This window comes from Durio zibethinus, chromosome 22, assembly GCF_047325235.1.
Source record: "Durio zibethinus cultivar Kanyao isolate XHJ-2024 chromosome 22, ASM4732523v1, whole genome shotgun sequence".
Classification (NCBI taxonomy): Eukaryota; Viridiplantae; Streptophyta; class Magnoliopsida; order Malvales; family Malvaceae; genus Durio; species Durio zibethinus.
Genome location: NC_143183.1, coordinates 21,276,523 through 21,295,209, shown reverse-complemented (window position 1 = coordinate 21,295,209; position 18,687 = coordinate 21,276,523). Strand labels below are relative to the sequence as shown.

At 34.4% G+C, this 18,687-nt stretch overlaps 2 protein-coding genes across 6 annotated transcripts; both read right to left on the bottom strand.

Annotated features, from left to right (window-relative positions):
• Positions 1-1,232: 1,232 nt before the first annotated feature.
• Positions 1,233-5,472, bottom strand: LOC111306888 (putative polygalacturonase). Of its 3 annotated transcripts, XM_022904881.2 has the most exons (7): positions 5,206-5,472; positions 4,926-5,034; positions 3,618-3,935; positions 3,373-3,493; positions 3,096-3,270; positions 2,914-2,984; positions 1,233-2,273 (listed from the first exon to the last, which is right to left on the bottom strand). In XM_022904881.2, the coding sequence occupies exons 2-7, from the start codon at positions 4,935-4,937 to the stop codon at positions 1,606-1,608; spliced, it is 1,365 nt and encodes a 454-aa protein (XP_022760616.1). In that variant the 5' UTR covers positions 4,938-5,034; positions 5,206-5,472; the 3' UTR covers positions 1,233-1,605. The 3 variants fall into 3 exon arrangements, with proteins under 3 accessions (XP_022760616.1, XP_022760615.1, XP_022760617.1); XM_022904880.2 differs by lacking the exon at positions 4,926-5,034 and having other exon boundaries at positions 5,206-5,315; XM_022904882.2 differs by lacking the exons at positions 2,914-2,984; positions 3,096-3,270; positions 4,926-5,034 and having other exon boundaries at positions 5,206-5,315.
• Positions 5,473-8,870: 3,398 nt separating this feature from the next.
• LOC111306887 (topless-related protein 2-like) lies at positions 8,871-16,813 on the bottom strand. 3 transcript variants are annotated; one of them, XM_022904877.2, is made up of 25 exons: positions 16,486-16,813; positions 16,194-16,373; positions 15,989-16,102; positions 15,709-15,867; positions 15,443-15,620; positions 15,176-15,338; positions 14,525-14,640; positions 14,270-14,405; positions 14,037-14,146; positions 13,543-13,612; positions 13,396-13,469; positions 13,213-13,308; positions 13,035-13,127; positions 12,377-12,504; positions 12,034-12,268; positions 11,762-11,920; positions 11,578-11,667; positions 11,200-11,352; positions 10,976-11,086; positions 10,655-10,831; positions 10,425-10,553; positions 10,241-10,336; positions 9,637-9,819; positions 9,387-9,562; positions 8,871-9,287 (listed from the first exon to the last, which is right to left on the bottom strand). In XM_022904877.2, the coding sequence occupies exons 1-25, from the start codon at positions 16,563-16,565 to the stop codon at positions 9,080-9,082; spliced, it is 3,414 nt and encodes a 1,137-aa protein (XP_022760612.1). In that variant the 5' UTR covers positions 16,566-16,813; the 3' UTR covers positions 8,871-9,079. The 3 variants fall into 3 exon arrangements, with proteins under 3 accessions (XP_022760612.1, XP_089608060.1, XP_089608061.1); XM_089751934.1 differs by lacking the exon at positions 9,387-9,562; XM_089751935.1 differs by lacking the exons at positions 13,035-13,127; positions 13,213-13,308; positions 13,396-13,469; positions 13,543-13,612.
• Positions 16,814-18,687: the final 1,874 nt, after the last annotated feature.

The window sequence follows — 18,687 nt, the reverse complement described above, 5'->3', positions numbered from 1 at the left end:
ACTGAATAAAACCAATTCATTGATCAAAATTCAGATTATTTTCCCTTAGTTAAACCATTCCAAAACAATCCAACATAATACAAAAAGTGGTGCTTTTTCAAGCTAAGTTTCCAGTAAGAGTTTCGTATAGTTGTAGTGAATGATAAGCTTAAAAAAAGGTAGACAAAATAAATGGTATTAGCTCAGAAGAAACATAGAAACTTGGTTGTTTAAAGGAAGCTTTAAGCGCTCAGAGCAAAGAGCTTAGTTTTGTTCTGTTAAGCTTAAAGGACCATTTTTGCTAAGGAGACAAGCAAAGTTGGGACTTACCCGATAAGAGATGGCAAGTGAAGCGCTAGAAACGGCAAAGGGCAAAGAGAGAAGGAGCACTTGAGAAAAAAATGGAAGCCGCCGGTCGCTGCCGGCGGAATAACAGAGAAAGAAAGATGCCGGTGGTAATAAGGCTGGGCTTTTCTTCAATTTCAAATGATATGGGTTGGGTCAAAAGTCCCCTAAAATTGGGCTTGACCCATTTATTTTGTAACCCAATAACAACCCAAATCTCACAATTTTTTTTTTCAATGATTTTGTTAAAAAAAAAAACACTATCTCATCTATAATAGTTTGAATTTAAAAAATTTTTCAAGATTGAATCAATATTTAATTCAATTAATTCATATCATCATTTTTAAGAAGTAATATTTAATAAATTTAAAATTTAAATCTTAATATTTAAAATTTATTTTTTTATTTTAATATTGTGATTCTTTATAAAAAAAAAAAAAACTAATCTACCCAAAGATGACAATTTAAGATATATTTATAAAATATAATGAGACATATAACAATATTTTAACATTGTAGTTTTAATACTCTATGGACAATGTATAAAAAATTATTATTTTTATATTTTCATTGATTAGGTCAAGGTATAATTGATCAGAAATAAAGTTGATTTTATTTATAATGAGACAAAAGGAATAACGATAGCCCCCTTCAAGATCAGGATGATGCAAAGGGACAGTCAGTTTGAGAATGTAATACATTTTTCTAAAAGTATAGACAGATTTATTCTTTTGTAATGAACAGATTTGTTATATATTCTTGGAGTGACTTGAAATTCCAACTTATAAGATTGAATTTTTAGGCCAACAACTCTTTTATAGACAAGACAGCTATTCATTTTTGTCTTTGTCTGCTCTAAGCAAAGGTATCCAATGCAAATGAAAACTGTTGTTCTTTTTCCAGGAAAATTTTCCAATTCATCTCTCTTTGTTTTATTCTATTTTTCAATCCAAATGATGATATGATTTTACAATGAGATTTGACCAAAACTATAAACATAAGAAGAAAAGAATTCAATAGACAGCAATACTGAAAATACCCCCAAGACCCTTTTGTGCTTTTGTACCACCACTACCAAAATTTTCCTTACACAAGAATGAAGAAATGAAGCTGTACAAACAATCTGCAGGGTTGCAACATGCCAAAATGCCAAAGAGGAAGGGATGATGAAACAGGTATTCTAGACATGTAACTTATTGGAAAGAATCTGACCTACTCTTGAGGTGGTAAAGGGTAGAAATTTCAGAATTTATATGTTTTTTTCAGTAGGATGGGATGGTGTCATAAGACAGCAGCTTTACCATTAGGCTTCAGGAGAAAAAAGCATGATGAAGAAGTAGTTGAATTCTCAAGATCAGGACATGGTTCAGGGAAGACTGAGTCTGAAAAACCAGAAACGTATGAACATACCCATGAAGTGGAAGAGGCAGCATTGATTGATAAGGAGATATTGGATAGACATATGGAAGTAAAGGGAGATTCTTGGATTCCTGTGAAGTTTCCAGCCACAGTGATGTTTGTGCCAACAATATTCTGTAAGGTGATTTTCTCCAGGACTGGGAAAGCATGAGGATCAAATTTGTCATCCGGATGGAATCCATAATCACCAATGGCACTAAAAGCAGTGTTCATGTTTAGCAAGTCAACATCCGATACAATGATCTCTTTGATATATCCACCCCTACCCCTTGCTGTTCTAAACTCGATACCACTTAACGAGTTGTAGAGGTGGACCTGCTCCACTTGGACATTAGAAATGCCACCGGACATTTCACTACCAAAAGCAAGAGAAGAGCCTGAGGATGACTGGAGGTGGACCCTTCTGACGTGGACATTTGTTGTAGGTCTGCCATAAGCAATGCCATACTCATCCCAGCCACTCTTGAGGGCAATCGCATCATGACCCATGCTAATGTTGCAGTCCTCAATGCAAACATTATCAGAAGAATCTAAAAGCAGAAAATTAAGAATGATTCAGAAATTTTTGCTGCAGAAACATCTTTAAACACATTGAAACATAGAATTCAACGCTGAAATGAATGCTTTGAAGGTTAATATTTTTTATAGCATCAGCAAATTTAGTATATCCAAATCTCAGTTATATGAATATGGCCACTCACTAGCTGCTAGAAAGTACTAATTTTCCATGCAGCTAGTAACAGTTAAACATACAATTTGTTCCGAAACTTTTTATGATACGTTTGACTGAAAAACGTAACTAAATGACTCCTACAGTTACTGTTGTTTTCGAGAGAGATAATGTAATAAAGCAAGATTTAACACAACTTGCAGAGGCAATCTCCTAATAATTGTACAGCACATAATAAAGAAAAAAAAATTGTTTTCAGATTCCTGTAAGTAAAATGGAATTAAAGTTTTTCTTAAGATAAAACATCGGAAAAAGCACAAAACAAAAAAAATGAAAACCAAAAGCAAGTATTCTAACTTGCAAGTAAAGGCAACTAAACTATAATGAAAGATGCTGACAATAGGCGATATCTAAAGGAAAAAGGATGTTGACAATAGGCAACATCAACAACTTAGGTTCTCAATATGAAAAAGTTAAGATATTAATTAGCCATCACAAACCTGGGACTATGCCAACAGTATATGGTGATCCTGGTGGAGCATAGACTGATATGTTATGAATGTGTACATTGCTGCATAAAATCCATGTAGATATAAATTTAACTTTCTCCATTTGTTTGCGTATCAAAAACAAAAAAGTTTAAATAATGAGCAAAGCATTCAAAAAGATATTGAAAACAAACCTGCAATACACTGGATGAATGTTATATGCAGGGGCATTAAGTAAAGTAATATTTGAAACTAGTACATATTCGGACGACACAAATTCCACAAGATGAGGGCGGCTATAGTTTAAAGAATGAGATGCAAACCATTCCCACCAAACTGAGCCCTGCCCATCTATGGTTCCATTATCACCTAGTGCAACATGCAAGTGTGAGTTTATCTGAGACTCAACCAGGATTGTAACAAACAGACAATGAAAGAATGAGCATAAATGAAGCTAAGAGGTAATCCTACCGGTTATTATGACATCGCGCAACATATAACCATTTACCAAACTTCGATATCTTCCTCCGGGAAGTTCAATTCCTCGACCATATGAGGGTAAGGGTTCAACAATATCCCAGTGAGATGGATCCTTAACAAGCAAGAAAAGTAAGTGTGAAAAGAAATCAGGGTTCAAAATTGCTCCTAGTAAAGCGTATTGCTTCTATTGAACAATCATACCTTAAAAGAAAGAGAAAAATAGAGCAAAAAAATACCTGAGATCCAAGAATGACAGCACCTTTTTCCAAGAAGAGGGTGAGATGGCTGGTAAGATTGAAACTTTCAGTGAGCCATCTTCCTGGTGGCACATAAAGTTGGGCACCACCCTTGTCAGCAAAAGACTTAAGATAGAAAATGGCATTTTGAAAGGCAATGGTATTCAAAGTTTTGCCATCTCCAACAGCACCAAATTCCAAGATGGATACACTATGTGGTCTTGGGTCCAATGTTAGCTTATGAAAACACTGCCCATTGCTCTCTTCTCCATTAACTTTGATTGCATTGCACAATGCCAGCAGCAAGAGCAATGCCACCTGCAGCACAATGGAGAAACAAAAAGGGAACCAGTTGAAACTCAGAAGAAAAAAATTGTACCTTTGCAAATCCACCAATGGAGATATACAATTTGAAAAGTCAGAGAAATATGCAATTAACAAAGGAAAAAGATTAAGAATTTCACATCAAGGATACAAGACAAGAACAAAAAGAATCAAACACTTATTATCTTAAAGCTTGAGAAACTATCAATCAGATAAGTAATAGGGAGTACAAAACTATGTACAAACATCTCAAAAAGAATATAAATGCTAGCAGCAAAAATAGCTATGCCTTGTAATGCAGTAATGCCAAAAAGAGGAAACCACTGGCCAGCATTTCTAAACAAAATAAAGACATAAACTTCAATCCAAAAAATAAAAGAAAAGACATAAACCTTGGACATATTATAGAAATATAATGAATCATTATTCAAATGATGAGTGATTGTAGCAAATAATTTTTAAAAATCCAAAACAAATCAATTTAATTAGGGAGGCAAATGACCAAATCTATAATTTGACTAAAATAAAGGAATTACCAGAAAATTAAGCAAGCATTAAAGTAACCATAAATTGAAAAAACTAATAAAACGTCTTAAATGTCAAGGTCAGAGAATGATTTTATAACTCCAAAAGCAAGGAAGATGGAAAAGTTGAAAGTTTTCGAATCCAATGAAACCAAAAGTCTGCTAAAAAAAAAGCTGTAAAATGAACTAAAATTCCACAAACTCAAAGTGACAGAATATAAAACAAGAAGAAGGAAAGTGAATATGGGAAAATCAAGAAGAAATATATGTAAGTTGAATTGCCACCATATTGATGATGAGAAAATCTAAAAATCCCAGAAAAGTAGTCAGTTTTATTCATCAAAAACACTTTTAAGAAATCCATAAAATCAAAGTTTCAATTCTTTTTGATTTGGCAGTTAAAAAAAAAACAGAAACCAATAGAGAAAATCAAATCCCCAGTTAAAAGAAACGTACTTACTGGCATCTTCATATGTCAAAGGCCTCAGCAACAGCTGACCAGAGAAACAAAGTAGTGAAGAAGAAGAAGAAGAAAAGCTGATATGCACAAACACTTACAAAGAAACAAACTGCAAAAATGAAAAAAGAAAACAAAATTGAAGAAGAAGAAGAAGAAATGAACCACCGCAAAAACAGGGGAGCTTTTCTGTAAGCATGTGAATTATGAGCATTAATTATATATAAAAGACACAAAATTTTATTACTTTTTTTTTATTATTTGGACAGAAAATAAAACTTACACGGTTAAGAAAAATGTGACAGCTTCTTTCATGCATATATGAACATCAGCAGTAACAAAGAGAAAAATTGGTTGCTAAGGGACCATTAGATCAGTTGACTCTTGCAGTTTAAAAGATTAAAAACTAAAAAAAATACATTTAATAAGATACGAAATTTAAGGTAAATTAAAAACTAAAAATATAATTGGACTAATCAGTAATTACTCCTTAAGTAAATATGATTAATAACGTCTCTGGCCGACAAATGTATTTTGAAACGGCACTCCCCCATTTCTGTGAACCGCACACTAATACAAATAAGAATTGTTTGCTTACATTTGTTAAGGTTTGATTAGTGAGAGAAACATGACTAAGGTGTGGGGGGTGATAAAGTGACATAGATTGATAGATTTGAGATTCGTTTTCAGACAGTAGCTGAGGCAAGAGGTGGGCTTTGTCCGTGTGTTGGGAGATAAAGCCGAGGTTGACACGTAAGATAGTAAGATAGAAAAAGGGTATAATATAGAGTAAGAGTAAAAGAGAGAGAGAGAGAGTGCATGGGCATTGAGACTGCATGTGGTTGACAGGGCAGAGAAGCGGAAAATGGGACCCATGTTCAATCATGGTGAAGATGCTAGCCTGGCATCAATCACTCAACAGAACTTAACCAAACACAACAGAAAGAAAAAAAACTTGAAACTCCAATTTGGGCATCAGCATGCTGTGATTTTGGGTCCGGTTGTGGACCAACTGTTCTTGGATGTCATGCTACAGCTTTCATTGATCCTTTCTAACCGTGAAAATTTAATGCTATTGAATGAAACGGACAGATTGGGCACATCATTTATGATCAGAATGTCGAATTGATGTTCTCAGCATGGAATGAGGGATTTTCCCCTTTTGGCACATAGAGCAGAATCAAAAATTTATTATAGTCATGAAGCTGAGAAACTAATGTAAAGTGGGGTTTTTTTTAATTAGCCCCTGAACCATTGTTTTTGGGGGCTAGCTTTTGTCTTGGGTTGTCAGTTGATGGTTCTTTCTTCGGATACTTCTGCTTTGCACCACTTTTTTAGGCATTGCCCCACTTCGCAGCCTGAATTTGGACAACTTTAAAAGCTTGAATCTTCACTAATACTATTACTTTTTGAATTGTTACCTAAAGTTTCATCTGAACTCATTATAAAACAATCATAATGACAACAATAATAAAAATTTCGCAGACAACTTTTCTTACTTCTCATGTATGTTTCAGTTAAATTTTTTTAGAAGCAAAATCGCTGTAGCCTCCCGCTGGTAGATCACCAAAAGGCAAGAGGAGTAAGAGAATATGGGAAACAATGTGAATAGCCAAAATTCCTTTAGGGACAAGGGGTTGAGGAGAGATTTGAAAGCAGCAATCTCAAAAGTCAAGGAAAAAAAGATTAAGACCATTGAAATATGGGAAAAAATGTGAATAGCCAAAAGTCCTTTAGGGACAAGGGGTTGAGGAGAGTTTTGAAAGCAGCAATCTCAAAAGTCAAAAAAAAAAAGATTAGGACCATTGAAATTAGGACAGCAAATAGAGGGAAAAAAGTCTTGAAAAAAAATCCTGTTAAAACGTTCTTTGTCTGATCATGATCCCTTACTTAACATGAGAGGCAGCATTATACACACCAAAAATTCTTAGCCTATTGGAAGTTGGAACAACTCAAAGCTCATTTGAGACAGCTGTAAAGGAAAATGACATGAGCTGATGGATGCTAAGGATTCAAACCCTTAAATTTGTTCATAGACACTATTTTTACACCCTTTTTAACCTCCTGAAATTACCACAATTTCATAGAAAAATACACATGAATCACATAACTCGAGTAATTTAGGCTAGAATCTAGCAAATGATTTCCTATATATTTGATATGGAGAAGAGGAGATTTGAATCTTGTTTTTTGAAAAAAAAAATCATATACCAAACAGTTAAATCAAATGCTCGGATCCTACATGATATTTACATTGATAAAACTAAAAGATATTAAAAATAAAATAAGACATGGTCTCGGAAAGAGCATGATATAAGATCCTCAAGATCTTAAATGCATAGTTATTAGCTCTTCTTTTGCTAATAAAATACAGGGTTAGTCGATTCTGGACCTCACATAGAGCTTAGCTGGAAGAAAATCCAATCAGTCTGGATCATATTTCATTTTTGTTGACAAAATTTTCATATGAATCATGGATTGGATATGGACTGAATTCTTGCCCCCACTCAAGAACATGACATGTTGGGAGCTCATCTGATATTGAAATACTACCAACAATAATGATGAAGCTGAACCACAGATCATTCCAAATAGCAAGATCAGTCCAAAGCGACAGGATCCGTAACTAGGTGAACCATAATCCCATACAGTAGAACATTTTATGAATAGATAGATTTATGCTGAGCTGACCAATGGTAAAAAATACACATAAAAACACTACAGGAGCTTTTGTCTGTATCATTTTTCCTTTGCTATTTCTGATTTAAGACCCTACAAAACTGAAGCATCTTATAGTAAAAAAGAGAAGGACAATGTTCCCAGTTCTCCACCACATAGCTGACTTCTTGTTTTGTATACAAGAAATATAATGCAAGGAGGAGAGAACTGCAGAAGCAGCTCCAGAGTCCAGATTTCCAGATGGAATCAATTTGGGACTGTTTTAAGATAAAACAATGAAATAGCAAAGCCAATGAGGAAGGAGACCAAGTCTCAAGATTTTACAGTAAGGAATTGAAAGTATAGATGAACAAGTGCCGAGAAGAATTGCCTGGCTGGAGAACTTCCGTGTTGTACGAATGTGACATGCTTAAAATAACAAAACTTGGTACTTGGAAGTCAAGGAGTGCAATGCAATGATAAGTGCAAGAAATAAATGTAAAAATGAAATGCAGCAAACCAATCTACCGATCAGCATGATCTAAGCAGAGTATACAACTCTTGAACCACAAAAATAGAATAGCAAAGTGCAGAACTAGCATCTGCTTAGTGGCAGTTTGATCCTTTGTACCATTACCACATGTTCTCTTGGTTCAGTTCCAAGTGGGAGGAAGTGGCAGGTTCCTTTGCAAAGGAATGCGAAAAAACCTTTTTGCCTTATTCAAACACAATCTATTGTGTTTCAATATAATTAGGTTTTGGACCCTCTCCAAGCTCAATGTCATTCTTTCCCTTCTTTGAAACTTGATTTTATAAGTGCAGCTGTTGTTTCTGTGAATTTTTTCCAAGAGTCCAGTGTTCTTTTTCTCTCTCATTAATCCAGCTCTCATTCTTCATGACATTCCGATTCTCGTAGCAAATGTCCTTTCATTATTCCAGTTGCACCAAATCATCTTTCACCAGCCCTGCTCTTTCCATTTCCTTGCATTTTAACTCTTCCAAATATCTGTTTTTGACTAAAAAAAAGGGCATTCATTTGTGAGACTAAGCAGCAAACTAAAACTTCATCACCTCGTTATAAGGGCCACTGTGCATATCCCATAAACCACACGACTTTTCTCAACTCTTACTTTTTTACTTCAATAAGTGACTATATTCCCCCGGAAAAAAATAAAAAAAGGAGAACAAGGAGATTGCAGCAGTGCCAGAATAGTAGAATCCTAAAAGCAGAACCAGCAGAACAGAATTCTAGAGGCAAAGAGTTATAATGCACTTGAAATCCGAACTGCATGGACTCGAAAGTATCTGATCATTTGTCGAATTTCAAATTTATCAGAAAGATGAGCGTCCAATATACATTCTTGACTTTATCTTGGTTCGTTTGATCTGACATTTTTTTGCCTATGCTCAAACACATAAAATTAGACACAAACAAATGGACAAACTACAAATTATACAAGGATGAGTTACAAAATACTAAGTAGAAGGGACCTTAATCTTCATCTCTGCTGCTGCTCAGAAGTGTTAGTGGTGGATGATGTTGCCGTCCTGCCATTTTCCATTCCGTTATCGACAGGTACAGGCAGTCCCCACTTCCTCTCTGCCTCCAAGGGTTCTATAACTTTAACAGAGCCATCTGTCAGACCCACAGCTAACTGATTGGCTTCCTGTGGGTGTGTCGTGACAACGAGTGGGTATACAGTTTGGCTGTCACAGCAGAACATTGAAATCGAAAGTAAGACCTCAAGCATCACAGGAATAAAACATTTGATCACTAGAGTAAGAAAAAAAAAAACCCTGCATTACTTGTTTGAAGACACCGGAGAGATATATGCAGATGGAGCAATACGACATCTAAGCTTCAAACTATCAATGTCAAATACTCCAATATTACCATCAGTAAAAGTAGCATAAACTAGTTGGCTATTGCAGGAATATGCTGCGCTAGATAAAGGTGAAGAAAGTACTTCTTGTGGCATCCACTGCAATGTAAAAGAACATCAAAATATTTGTTCACAGCATATTTAAATTCTTTACATAAGGTGTAGTTTTTTACCTGCCGAATGCATTCCATCTTGTTTGCATCATATACTGCAAGTTGCATTTCATGGCACACTAACAAGCGAACTTGATCAGAGTGAAATTGCACTCGAGTGTCACCCTGAGGGGCCTTTCCAGCTGGCAGTTGAAGTGCAACTGATTTTATCTTTTCCCAGTTATCAGTGTTCCAAAAGAAAAGCTGCAAAAGAAAAAAGCCAAAAACATCAGTAGTAATAAAGGAAAATATGAACCATTTGTCATATCCTCCGACTAGAAGAGAAAATACAAACGGTAGAAAACATGAAGCATTAAAAATGATGATGGCATAATGCAAGAGAAGTTTATTTTCAGGCAAGTGAAATCAATTTCTTTTGTTTCCAAGGCAAGAAAAGAAATAAGGGAACCATTAAGAAACAAATCTCGATACCATAAACTTATTTTGAATATCAGACATATTACAACCTTCTATAATTACTCTTATCATCAAGGCCACCAAACAAAGCAAATGCAGAAAGAAGTACATCTGATATCTTTTCCATATTAATCACGTTTTCATTAGAAATAATAATAGACACAAGTACACGCAACCAGACACAGAGAGGTTTAATGGTAAAGCATACCTGAGCATCAGCACCAGAAGAGACCAGGATGTTAAGGTTGTTGGAAAATGCTAAACCAGTGATGCGTTTTTGGTGACCCTTCAATTTTGTTTTGACCTACAGGAAAAAAGCACCTCTTTCCATATCAATTATCGAAAGGTACTGCTACCAATGAAAGATAAAAAGATATACTTAAATCATCTACCTCATCCACCCTGACATTGTAAATATGGATAGCTGAGTCTTCCATTCCAATCGCTATGATATTATTATCTTGAGGATGAAATGCCAGGAAGGTTGAAGCTGGAGGAGGAGGCATAAAAGTTGTCATTACCTGCAAATCAATGCAATTTCATATCAAGTAGGCAAAAAACTCCACTCTAATTCAAATCTGGCAGTCACAACAGAAAAGATTTCAAAATACACACAATTTACCTTGAATGTCATCATATTAAACAATGAAATCTTTCCACCACATGCAGACATTACATAGGAGTCATTCTTTGACAGTGCTATGCATGGAACTGCATCTTCAGTATTTTCTGGGACATCATTAGTCATAAGAAGACCACTGTTTGGTTGCCAATGTTGTGGAACAATGCTAGCAGTGGCCTATAAAACCACAAAAGATGAAAAAAGATTACACAAGGAAACTTTTCTACCAATATCATATGTACAAAACAGGCACATTAACATTCATATGCATGTAAATTTCAGTGAATAATTATATATGAATGTCTGCAAAGCATATATCACCTTGCCACTAGGATTTTGTTCACTGCGACTCCATTTCCATAGCTTTTGGACCCCATTAGTCCCAAGAGCCAGAACACCGACACCGGAATTTGTGTAAAGAAGCCGAGCAACCTTGATATACAGGCAATTTAATAATATAAAAATGATAAACCGAATAAGACAGCACAGAAAGATAATATTAAAAACAAAAAAGAGAGAACAAACATATTATATTAAAGTAAAACCTTGCTATCAGTATCTGGGTTGTCTGCCATGGTGACGGTTCGACACTGAGTAGGGTCAACAATCTCGATTAGTTCCCAAGTTTTGGTTTTATCAGACACATCCTCCAAATTTCTTGGCCTTTCAATGCTTCTACTCATCGGTTCAACTCCATTCTACAAGAAATTGTAATTAGAATTAGATAATAGTTCGAAAAACTTGTAAAAATTGCATCTAAAGACAAGCAAACAAAACTGCATCCACCAACAGGTCTGTACAATCACTAAAGTTTATTTTAATAATTTTTTATACTCTTTAATGTGTGAAGCAATTGAAACTCATTTTCTAACCAAAACATAAACTATCACCAAAAAGTAAAGCTTAGTGCATGTGCAGCATACAAGAATAGGAGTAGGCCTGGCAGGACTGTCTACACGTTCTACTTTGCTAACAACTGGACCAATGCTTGTACCCATAGCAGAACTAGATACCTGATCCATTATCAAGCAAAAAATCAAGTTGTTAATAGAAGTTCATAACATAAACAAATGCAAAGCAAATTAGCATTGCAATGGAAGATATAACCTTCATCTCAAGTGGTGTTTTAGATGCTTCATAAGATCGAGCCTCCATTGCCCTTAATGCTCTAAGACCATTGGAATTTGCAAGAACCTTGAACCCATTGTCTGCTGTAGTAACAACAAGCAAATTTCCTTCCTTGTTGAATCTCAATCGGGGAAGACTCTATACCATCCCAATATCAAGTAAGATAACAAATTTGAAATCAAAGTATCTATTCATTCAATCTCCAAAAGAAGCATAAAAAGGGAAGCTCAAATGAAAAATGAGATGCTAACCGGAAGTCCCCCCTCAGCTTCTATGCTGGTGAGAATATTTGTATTGTCCATATCCCAAAATTTAATCTCGCTATCATCTCCAACAGCCAAAAAGCGATTCTTTGTTGTGTCAAACTGTACTACACCATTAGAGTTCTTTCTAAAACCAGAATATGTCCTCTTAATTTTTCCTTCACTTTCATTCCATTCAACCAAAAATGACTCTCCATCCTTACTTGTTCCACAAGAGAATAATCTGAATTAGAGAGAGGACCATTAGTTTGTTACATTCCATAAACAGCCAAGGAGATTTGTTGAAAAAGGCTAACCATTATAGATACTATTCAGGTTTTCATATACTTACCTACTACCATCAGCACTATAACGCATCGTGGTACACCACTGTCCAGGAGCATCATAATCAACCCTAGAGCCCATATTGTCATACAACCAAGCCTTGATTTTTCCATCAACAGCGGTTGAAAAAATAAACTGCAACAATTGACAAAAGTTCATGCAAAAGCTTAATGCACAAATAATTCACAATTAAAAAACATACTATTTTCTATGCTACAGCACTTTTGTCAAGCTGAGACCTGATAAAAGCCAATTAAAAAAGATGAAACAGATTGAATGTAGAGACAAATAAAATAAGACCCAGCGCCTCACACAGATGCAAAATATTTTTTCTAAACACTGCCTTCTGATCTCATGTAGAGAAGAAATTCCAGCATGCAAAGTGAAAAAAAAAAAAGATTAGCACAAATTATCATCTACCATACAGCTTTCCTCCACAAAATGTGATGGCACAGATTTAGTAGTTATACATATTAATGATACCAAAAGCAGACATCTTTCCTTCCCACAGATCCAAGTACACTAACCTTGCAACACATGGTTACCTGACAAACAGCTAATAGCCAATTGCACGACATGCTAAGTACTTCTATATCAAAATATTGGCTTATCCTTCCCTTAAAGCATAAATTATCTTCCAGACTTCATTTAAAGAAAATGCCTACCTGAATATTTTCCTTCTGATGAGGACAAACTGAATAAACAGGTGCCTCGTGGCCTTCAAAATTAAAAAGCCTACTTCCGGACAAATCCCACACCTACAGTTGTTACTGAAACTGAGAATACACAAAGTTCAAAGAAAAAAAAAAAAAACAAACAATCTATTTTATTCACTTCCCTCACCTTTATTAACTTATCATCTCCACAAGTAACAACACAGAGTTTTTTGTTTGGATGAGAGAAAGCTAAGTCATTTACACCACCCATATGGGCATCAATCTATCAGAAATCAGATGTCAATTATCAGTTTACATTTAAGAGTATGCCTCCTTAAACGAAGTATAAGAAAATGAATTAGAAACATGCCTCTAGATGTAGATGTAGATCATTAGACCCTTGATACGCATGCAAATGAACAAGATGTTTCGTAAACGCAACTCCTGAAACAAGAAAAGTTCAATAAAGAAGCCAAAACTGGACTTAATAAAGGTAAATCACCCTTATAGCACATACCAATCAAATTTCCATCTGGGCTCCAAGCTACACGGCTTACAGAAATTGATGAATCTTTAACAATACTAGCCTGCAAAAGACTCTCAATTATAATCCTAACAGATGGATTTAGCCAAACTCCAGCTTTCCAGAAGAATAAACTTTGTCTTGTTTCAAGAACATTTAAAAGAAGATGGGAAGAGGGTGAGAAGAGGAAAACAACTCAGTTAATTGAAACAGCAGGACATGGTTTGTACTTGAAGTATAGTTTTGACAGAGAAGAGAAATATTTTAAAAAGGAGATTGGCCAATTCGTCAGTGAAAGAAACAATTTGAATGTTAAAAATGCATTTACTTAAGCAACAAGCATTTATGGACACCAATCACTAGCAAATACAACTCTTGTCAAATATTCAGACACATTTATCTCATTCAAATTGACAGTGAGAATCAGTAATCGAACAACTTTCATTAATAAAATATGAATTTTTTTTAGCCAAAGATGCCATATCAACCTGAAATGGAGCTGAACAAGCAGCCAGATCCCATATCTTGAACGGTTTTAACACCAACCTCTCTCGCATGCCAACGTCCCATAAGGAAATTTCACCATTGCTACAACCAACTAGTGAGAAAGATGCATAAAGCAAGATAAGAAAATAAAACCCATAGCAAAAAAACTAAAGGAATGAATTTTGATCAAAATCACTCTAGGCAAGATGGTTTGTAAATTTGTCATTGATTTTACCAGTAAGTAACGCATGATGAGAAGGATGGAAATCCATGCTTGTCACATTGGATCCCTGGTGAATGGTACAAGCAACAGTTCTGGGTAGGTCATCCAGTGATAATGAAGCTTGTTGAGGAGGAGCAGGATATGTGACCTGAACACATTAATTAAGAATTCCCATAATTGATTATCATATATTACCACATAGTTGCCAAAATATGTGGGGAAGTATCTAGAAGTGCAATGGAAAAATATGAGCTCTTGAAGATTTACCTCATCAACAGATTGTGCAGAACGAAACCGTTTCATTAAATGCTCATGATCAGGGCTTCCATAATCAATCATTCCAAGTGTATTTGATGGTGGTCTCGGATGTTTCAAAACTGAAACTGCAGTAACATTCAAAATCAAATCAGTTTAGTTATGCAACTAAGGAATTAATCAAACAAGAAGAAAAGGGAACAGTCTCCCCCTCCCCCTCCTCCCTTCCTCTCTTCCTTATCTTTCTGTTTGTTAAGTAATTTCACATGAAGGAAATTATGTATCTTAGATATATTATTTTAACAGGTGACAACTCCATATCAAGATTTAAGACTAAACAGAATGTAAGTACTTAAATCATGTTTAAGGAGTATATACAAGCCAAGCTCCGGAGTCTCTCAACTCCCCTTTCATCAAGATGATCCTTACATCTCTATAAACAAGGATGCAAAGAGAGAGCAGAAAACACAAAGGATAGATATAGCCCGATATATGTCACTAAAAATTCTATTACCTGAGGGAAAATATATGTCACTGAAAATTCTATTATCCGAGGGAAAATATAGAAACTGAAAAGTATCCCTCCATAAAAGATGATTATTTTGACAACCATTATGTACCTGACTGCCAAAATGCCAACCATGATAAAAACATTAATTTTACCTTGATTTTGAGGAAGAGGCAGTGATGAAGCAGAAGCAGCAACAACGGCAGATTGGACTGATGAGGAATGATTGGCATTTGCCAGCCAGCTGGCTAAAGCATTAGCATTTGCAGCAGCAGCAGCAGCAGCAGCAGCTGGTGGTGGTGGTGGTGGTGGAAAAGGCTGCAACATCATAACAGGAAAGAAAAGAAATTTTTAAGTTCATAACAAGAAACATGCGTCAACATCATCCCTGATTCAAAATGATAGTAAACTTAGGATCATACTCCGCCATGCGCTCCAAGTGGAGCATAAGTTGAAGGCTTAGCAACTGCTGCAACTGGAAGAGTTACTGGAGTAGGTGCACGAGCCCCATTTGGGGGCGAGCAACTGTGATCAGTGAATAAGGTTTTGATATCTGGATTAGGCCTAGGGTTCTTACACAGCTGGTGTTGCCAATTCAAACTGCAAATCAACAATCAATGAGATACAAAATCATCCATTTACCATAATTACAACCAAAATGCGTCACGTAACAAAACGTAAAATTCACCTCTGATTAATCAAAGTCCGCAACCGTGATGCCTTCAAAGTAGGGAAAACAAGCTTTTCCCGGAACAAGGGATTCGCTTCTATTAGTTTCTTAAGCTCAACCAGCATTATACTCCGGGCCGATTTAGTATCACCATACTTTGATAACTGCTCATTTTCCCTACATTATATCAAAAACAAATACTTAAATTCTTAAACTACCTATAATTCTACATCCTAAACCAACCATCAAATTCACCGGCCAAGAACAAACAACCATCAAATTCCACAATCTTAATTACCTAAAATTCTCCATCGTTAAAAGCTGCGTAATTTCCTTATAAAGTTCTTCATTAAATGTCGAAAAAACTTTCAAATCCTTCACTAAAATCTCAACAGCTTTAGCTCTATCATGCCTGTAACACAACAAAAACCAAAATCATCATATATAATTACACCAATATCATTCAAATTAAACAAAAAAAAAAAAAAAAAAACAGAGATTACCGGTCCAAAGCTTCTAGATACTTCTGCTTTCTGATCTCAAAAAAAATCTTCATTGAATATCGATTATCGTCAACTTTGGTGAATCCAGAGAGGTATTTTTCAACTTCGTCCCATTCTCCAGCGAGAGCTTTCTCTTCGAAGTATTTCATGTTGAAAAAGAACCCTGACTCTTGCTCTAACCTGTGAACTCCACCAAAAACGGCACAAGCTTCAATTAAAACAACAATAGAAACCAAAAAAAAAAAAGTAAATGAAAATCAAAATGAAAATAAAAATGAAATAAAAAGCTTACCTGTGAACGGTCTCCTTGAATTTTTCTTCTTCGAGAAATTGAAGAATTAAAAACACTAATTCTCTGCTAAGAGACGTCATTTCTTCTTAACCGATCGAGAAATTGAGAATCGAAATCAGAGAGTTAGGGTTTTTTATTTAAACAAAAAGATTAAAAGAAAAGAAACAGAGAGAAACCAAGAGACAGGGAATTGAATATGGAAAGTCAGAGATTTAATTGAAGCGGAAGAAAAGAAACGAGGTGGTTGAAACGACGGCGTCTCTTGGAAGTTAGCGGCTGCCGAGAGAGAAAAAAAGAAGGTTTTTAAGGTGGGAAATTGGTCGTACTTGGACTGATTTTTAGGGTTTGCGGTTCCATTTCATGCTTGGCGTTCAACGAAAACAGTAGAAGAATAGCTATCAAACAAAAAAGAATAAAAGAAAAAATAAATAAAAATCAAAAAGAAAGAAAAAGATAAAGAAGAGAGAGAAAGCGAGTTCTAACCTTTTTCGATGCGTTTTTGCAGTGTCTCGCGTCACACCGAACTCTCACTCGATAAGTAGAAGGACTTATTACAAATTGATAGTTGCACGTACTTATAACTTTCCCGAAACGATAGATCAATGGGGCTAGATCGACTTTAGGATAATGTTAGGTGCAGACGGGACTATGTAGAACCGGGCAGTGATGGTTGAGAGTGGGAATTTAAGTGATTACGTGGACAGAAATGAATAATGTGGTGGAAGTTGTTGAGAGAGAGTTGTGAAATAGAGGAGGACAACTGCGGGTTTGCATGATTCTCGCGGAACCGAAAAAGGGAAATTAAGTGGATTGAATAAAAGGTACTAAAGTCCACATATGCTGTTGTTTTATCTGTTAATAACGTGTCGCACTTTGACGCTGCATCTGCTTGACTGCTTCTACTGTGTCCGGATTTTTCTCTTTTTCTTTTTTTATTGTTATGATTTATCTCGCAAGAATTTATGAGTTAGCTTGAGTCACTCGTTTAATTTTTATTTATTAAAATAAAAATTTATTATATTAATATTTTAAATATATATTTGAATAAATTAATAAAAATATATATTAAAATTAAATTAAAATAATATAATTAAATTTATAAGATTTGAGCATGTAAAATCTTATTTAAGGAAAAATAATAGTACAATTATGAATATAACTTATTGATAATGACAATACATTAATATTGCATTGGAAGATAAACTAATGTATCCTATTGATGTATCAACATACATTTTCAACGTCAATAATTGCTTATTCATTAATTAACATTTTCTATATGAATAATTATTTATTTATTAATCATTGATAGTTAAAATTATTTAAAATAAATATTATATTAATTAATGTAATTATAATGTAAATGTTACATTATAAATTTTAAAAATATAGATATTACATCAAAGCAATTTATTATAATTCAAACATCAAATATGAGATTAATTATTTTATTTATTAAATTAAGATGTTATAAATACGTTTCTTAAAACTTTTTGATTTAAGGTTTTTAAAAGTATTTTTATATTTTAATTGATAATATATTTAAAATAAAATAAATTGAAACTTTTTAATCATTAAAAATCAAATTAAAACAATATTTATGACAAAAAAAAGGGAATAACTGATTATTTAAAAGTTTGAACCAATTCCATGGTAAAAAATCAGTACTTATATTTAACCATAAATCTCAATTAACGAAAAAAAAAAAACTACTAATGGAAACAACAGAAAGACATGATAGATTGAGTTTGACATGTCACGCGACAACCGTCGCTGGCAATTCCACCTTTTGTGGTGCGATGTGAGCGCGTCCTATCACGAGCCAAAGAGCGCTTGACATTCGAAGCGTAAAGATTTTTTCTTACATGAGAGCGACTTGTTGCTAACGTGTCAGTCGACGGGGTCATCTGGAGTCTTTCTTACAACTTACCGGGTTCAGCCCAAGACGTTGGACCCACAAACGTTATCCATGTCCACGAAGAATAATTGATAGACTAAAATATTAAAAAAAATTTAATTTTACCACCTTATTTAAATAAATTTTAATTTTTTATTTACATTCATGTTTTATTTGTTAATAAAATATTGATTTGTATTAAAAATTTATTTAAAAATAAATTAAAATTTTATTTAAATATGATAAAAATATATAAATTTATTTAAATAAAATAATAAAATATTATTTTTATTATTTTAATCATA

What these genes read in the sequence shown, in the direction of transcription:
- LOC111306887 (XM_022904877.2), bottom strand. Translation starts at nt 16,565, where the DNA reads ATGACGTCTCTTAGCAGAGAATTAGTGTTTTTAATTCTTCAATTTCTC. An exon ending in GCCTCTTCCTCAAAATCAAG is followed by an intron (nt 14,641 to 15,175) that starts GTAAAATTAATG and finishes ATGTTACTGCAG; the next exon opens with TTTCAGTTTTGAAACATCCG. An exon ending in ACAATGTCAGGGTGGATGAG is followed by an intron (nt 10,337 to 10,424) that starts GTAGATGATTTA and finishes TTTTTCCTGTAG; the next exon opens with GTCAAAACAAAATTGAAGGG.
- LOC111306888 (XM_022904880.2), bottom strand. Translation starts at nt 5,241, where the DNA reads ATGCATGAAAGAAGCTGTCACATTTTTCTTAACCGT. An exon ending in GCGCGATGTCATAATAACCG is followed by an intron (nt 3,271 to 3,372) that starts GTAGGATTACCT and finishes ATGTTGCACTAG; the next exon opens with GTGATAATGGAACCATAGAT. An exon ending in ATTCATCCAGTGTATTGCAG is followed by an intron (nt 2,985 to 3,095) that starts GTTTGTTTTCAA and finishes GATTTTATGCAG; the next exon opens with CAATGTACACATTCATAACA.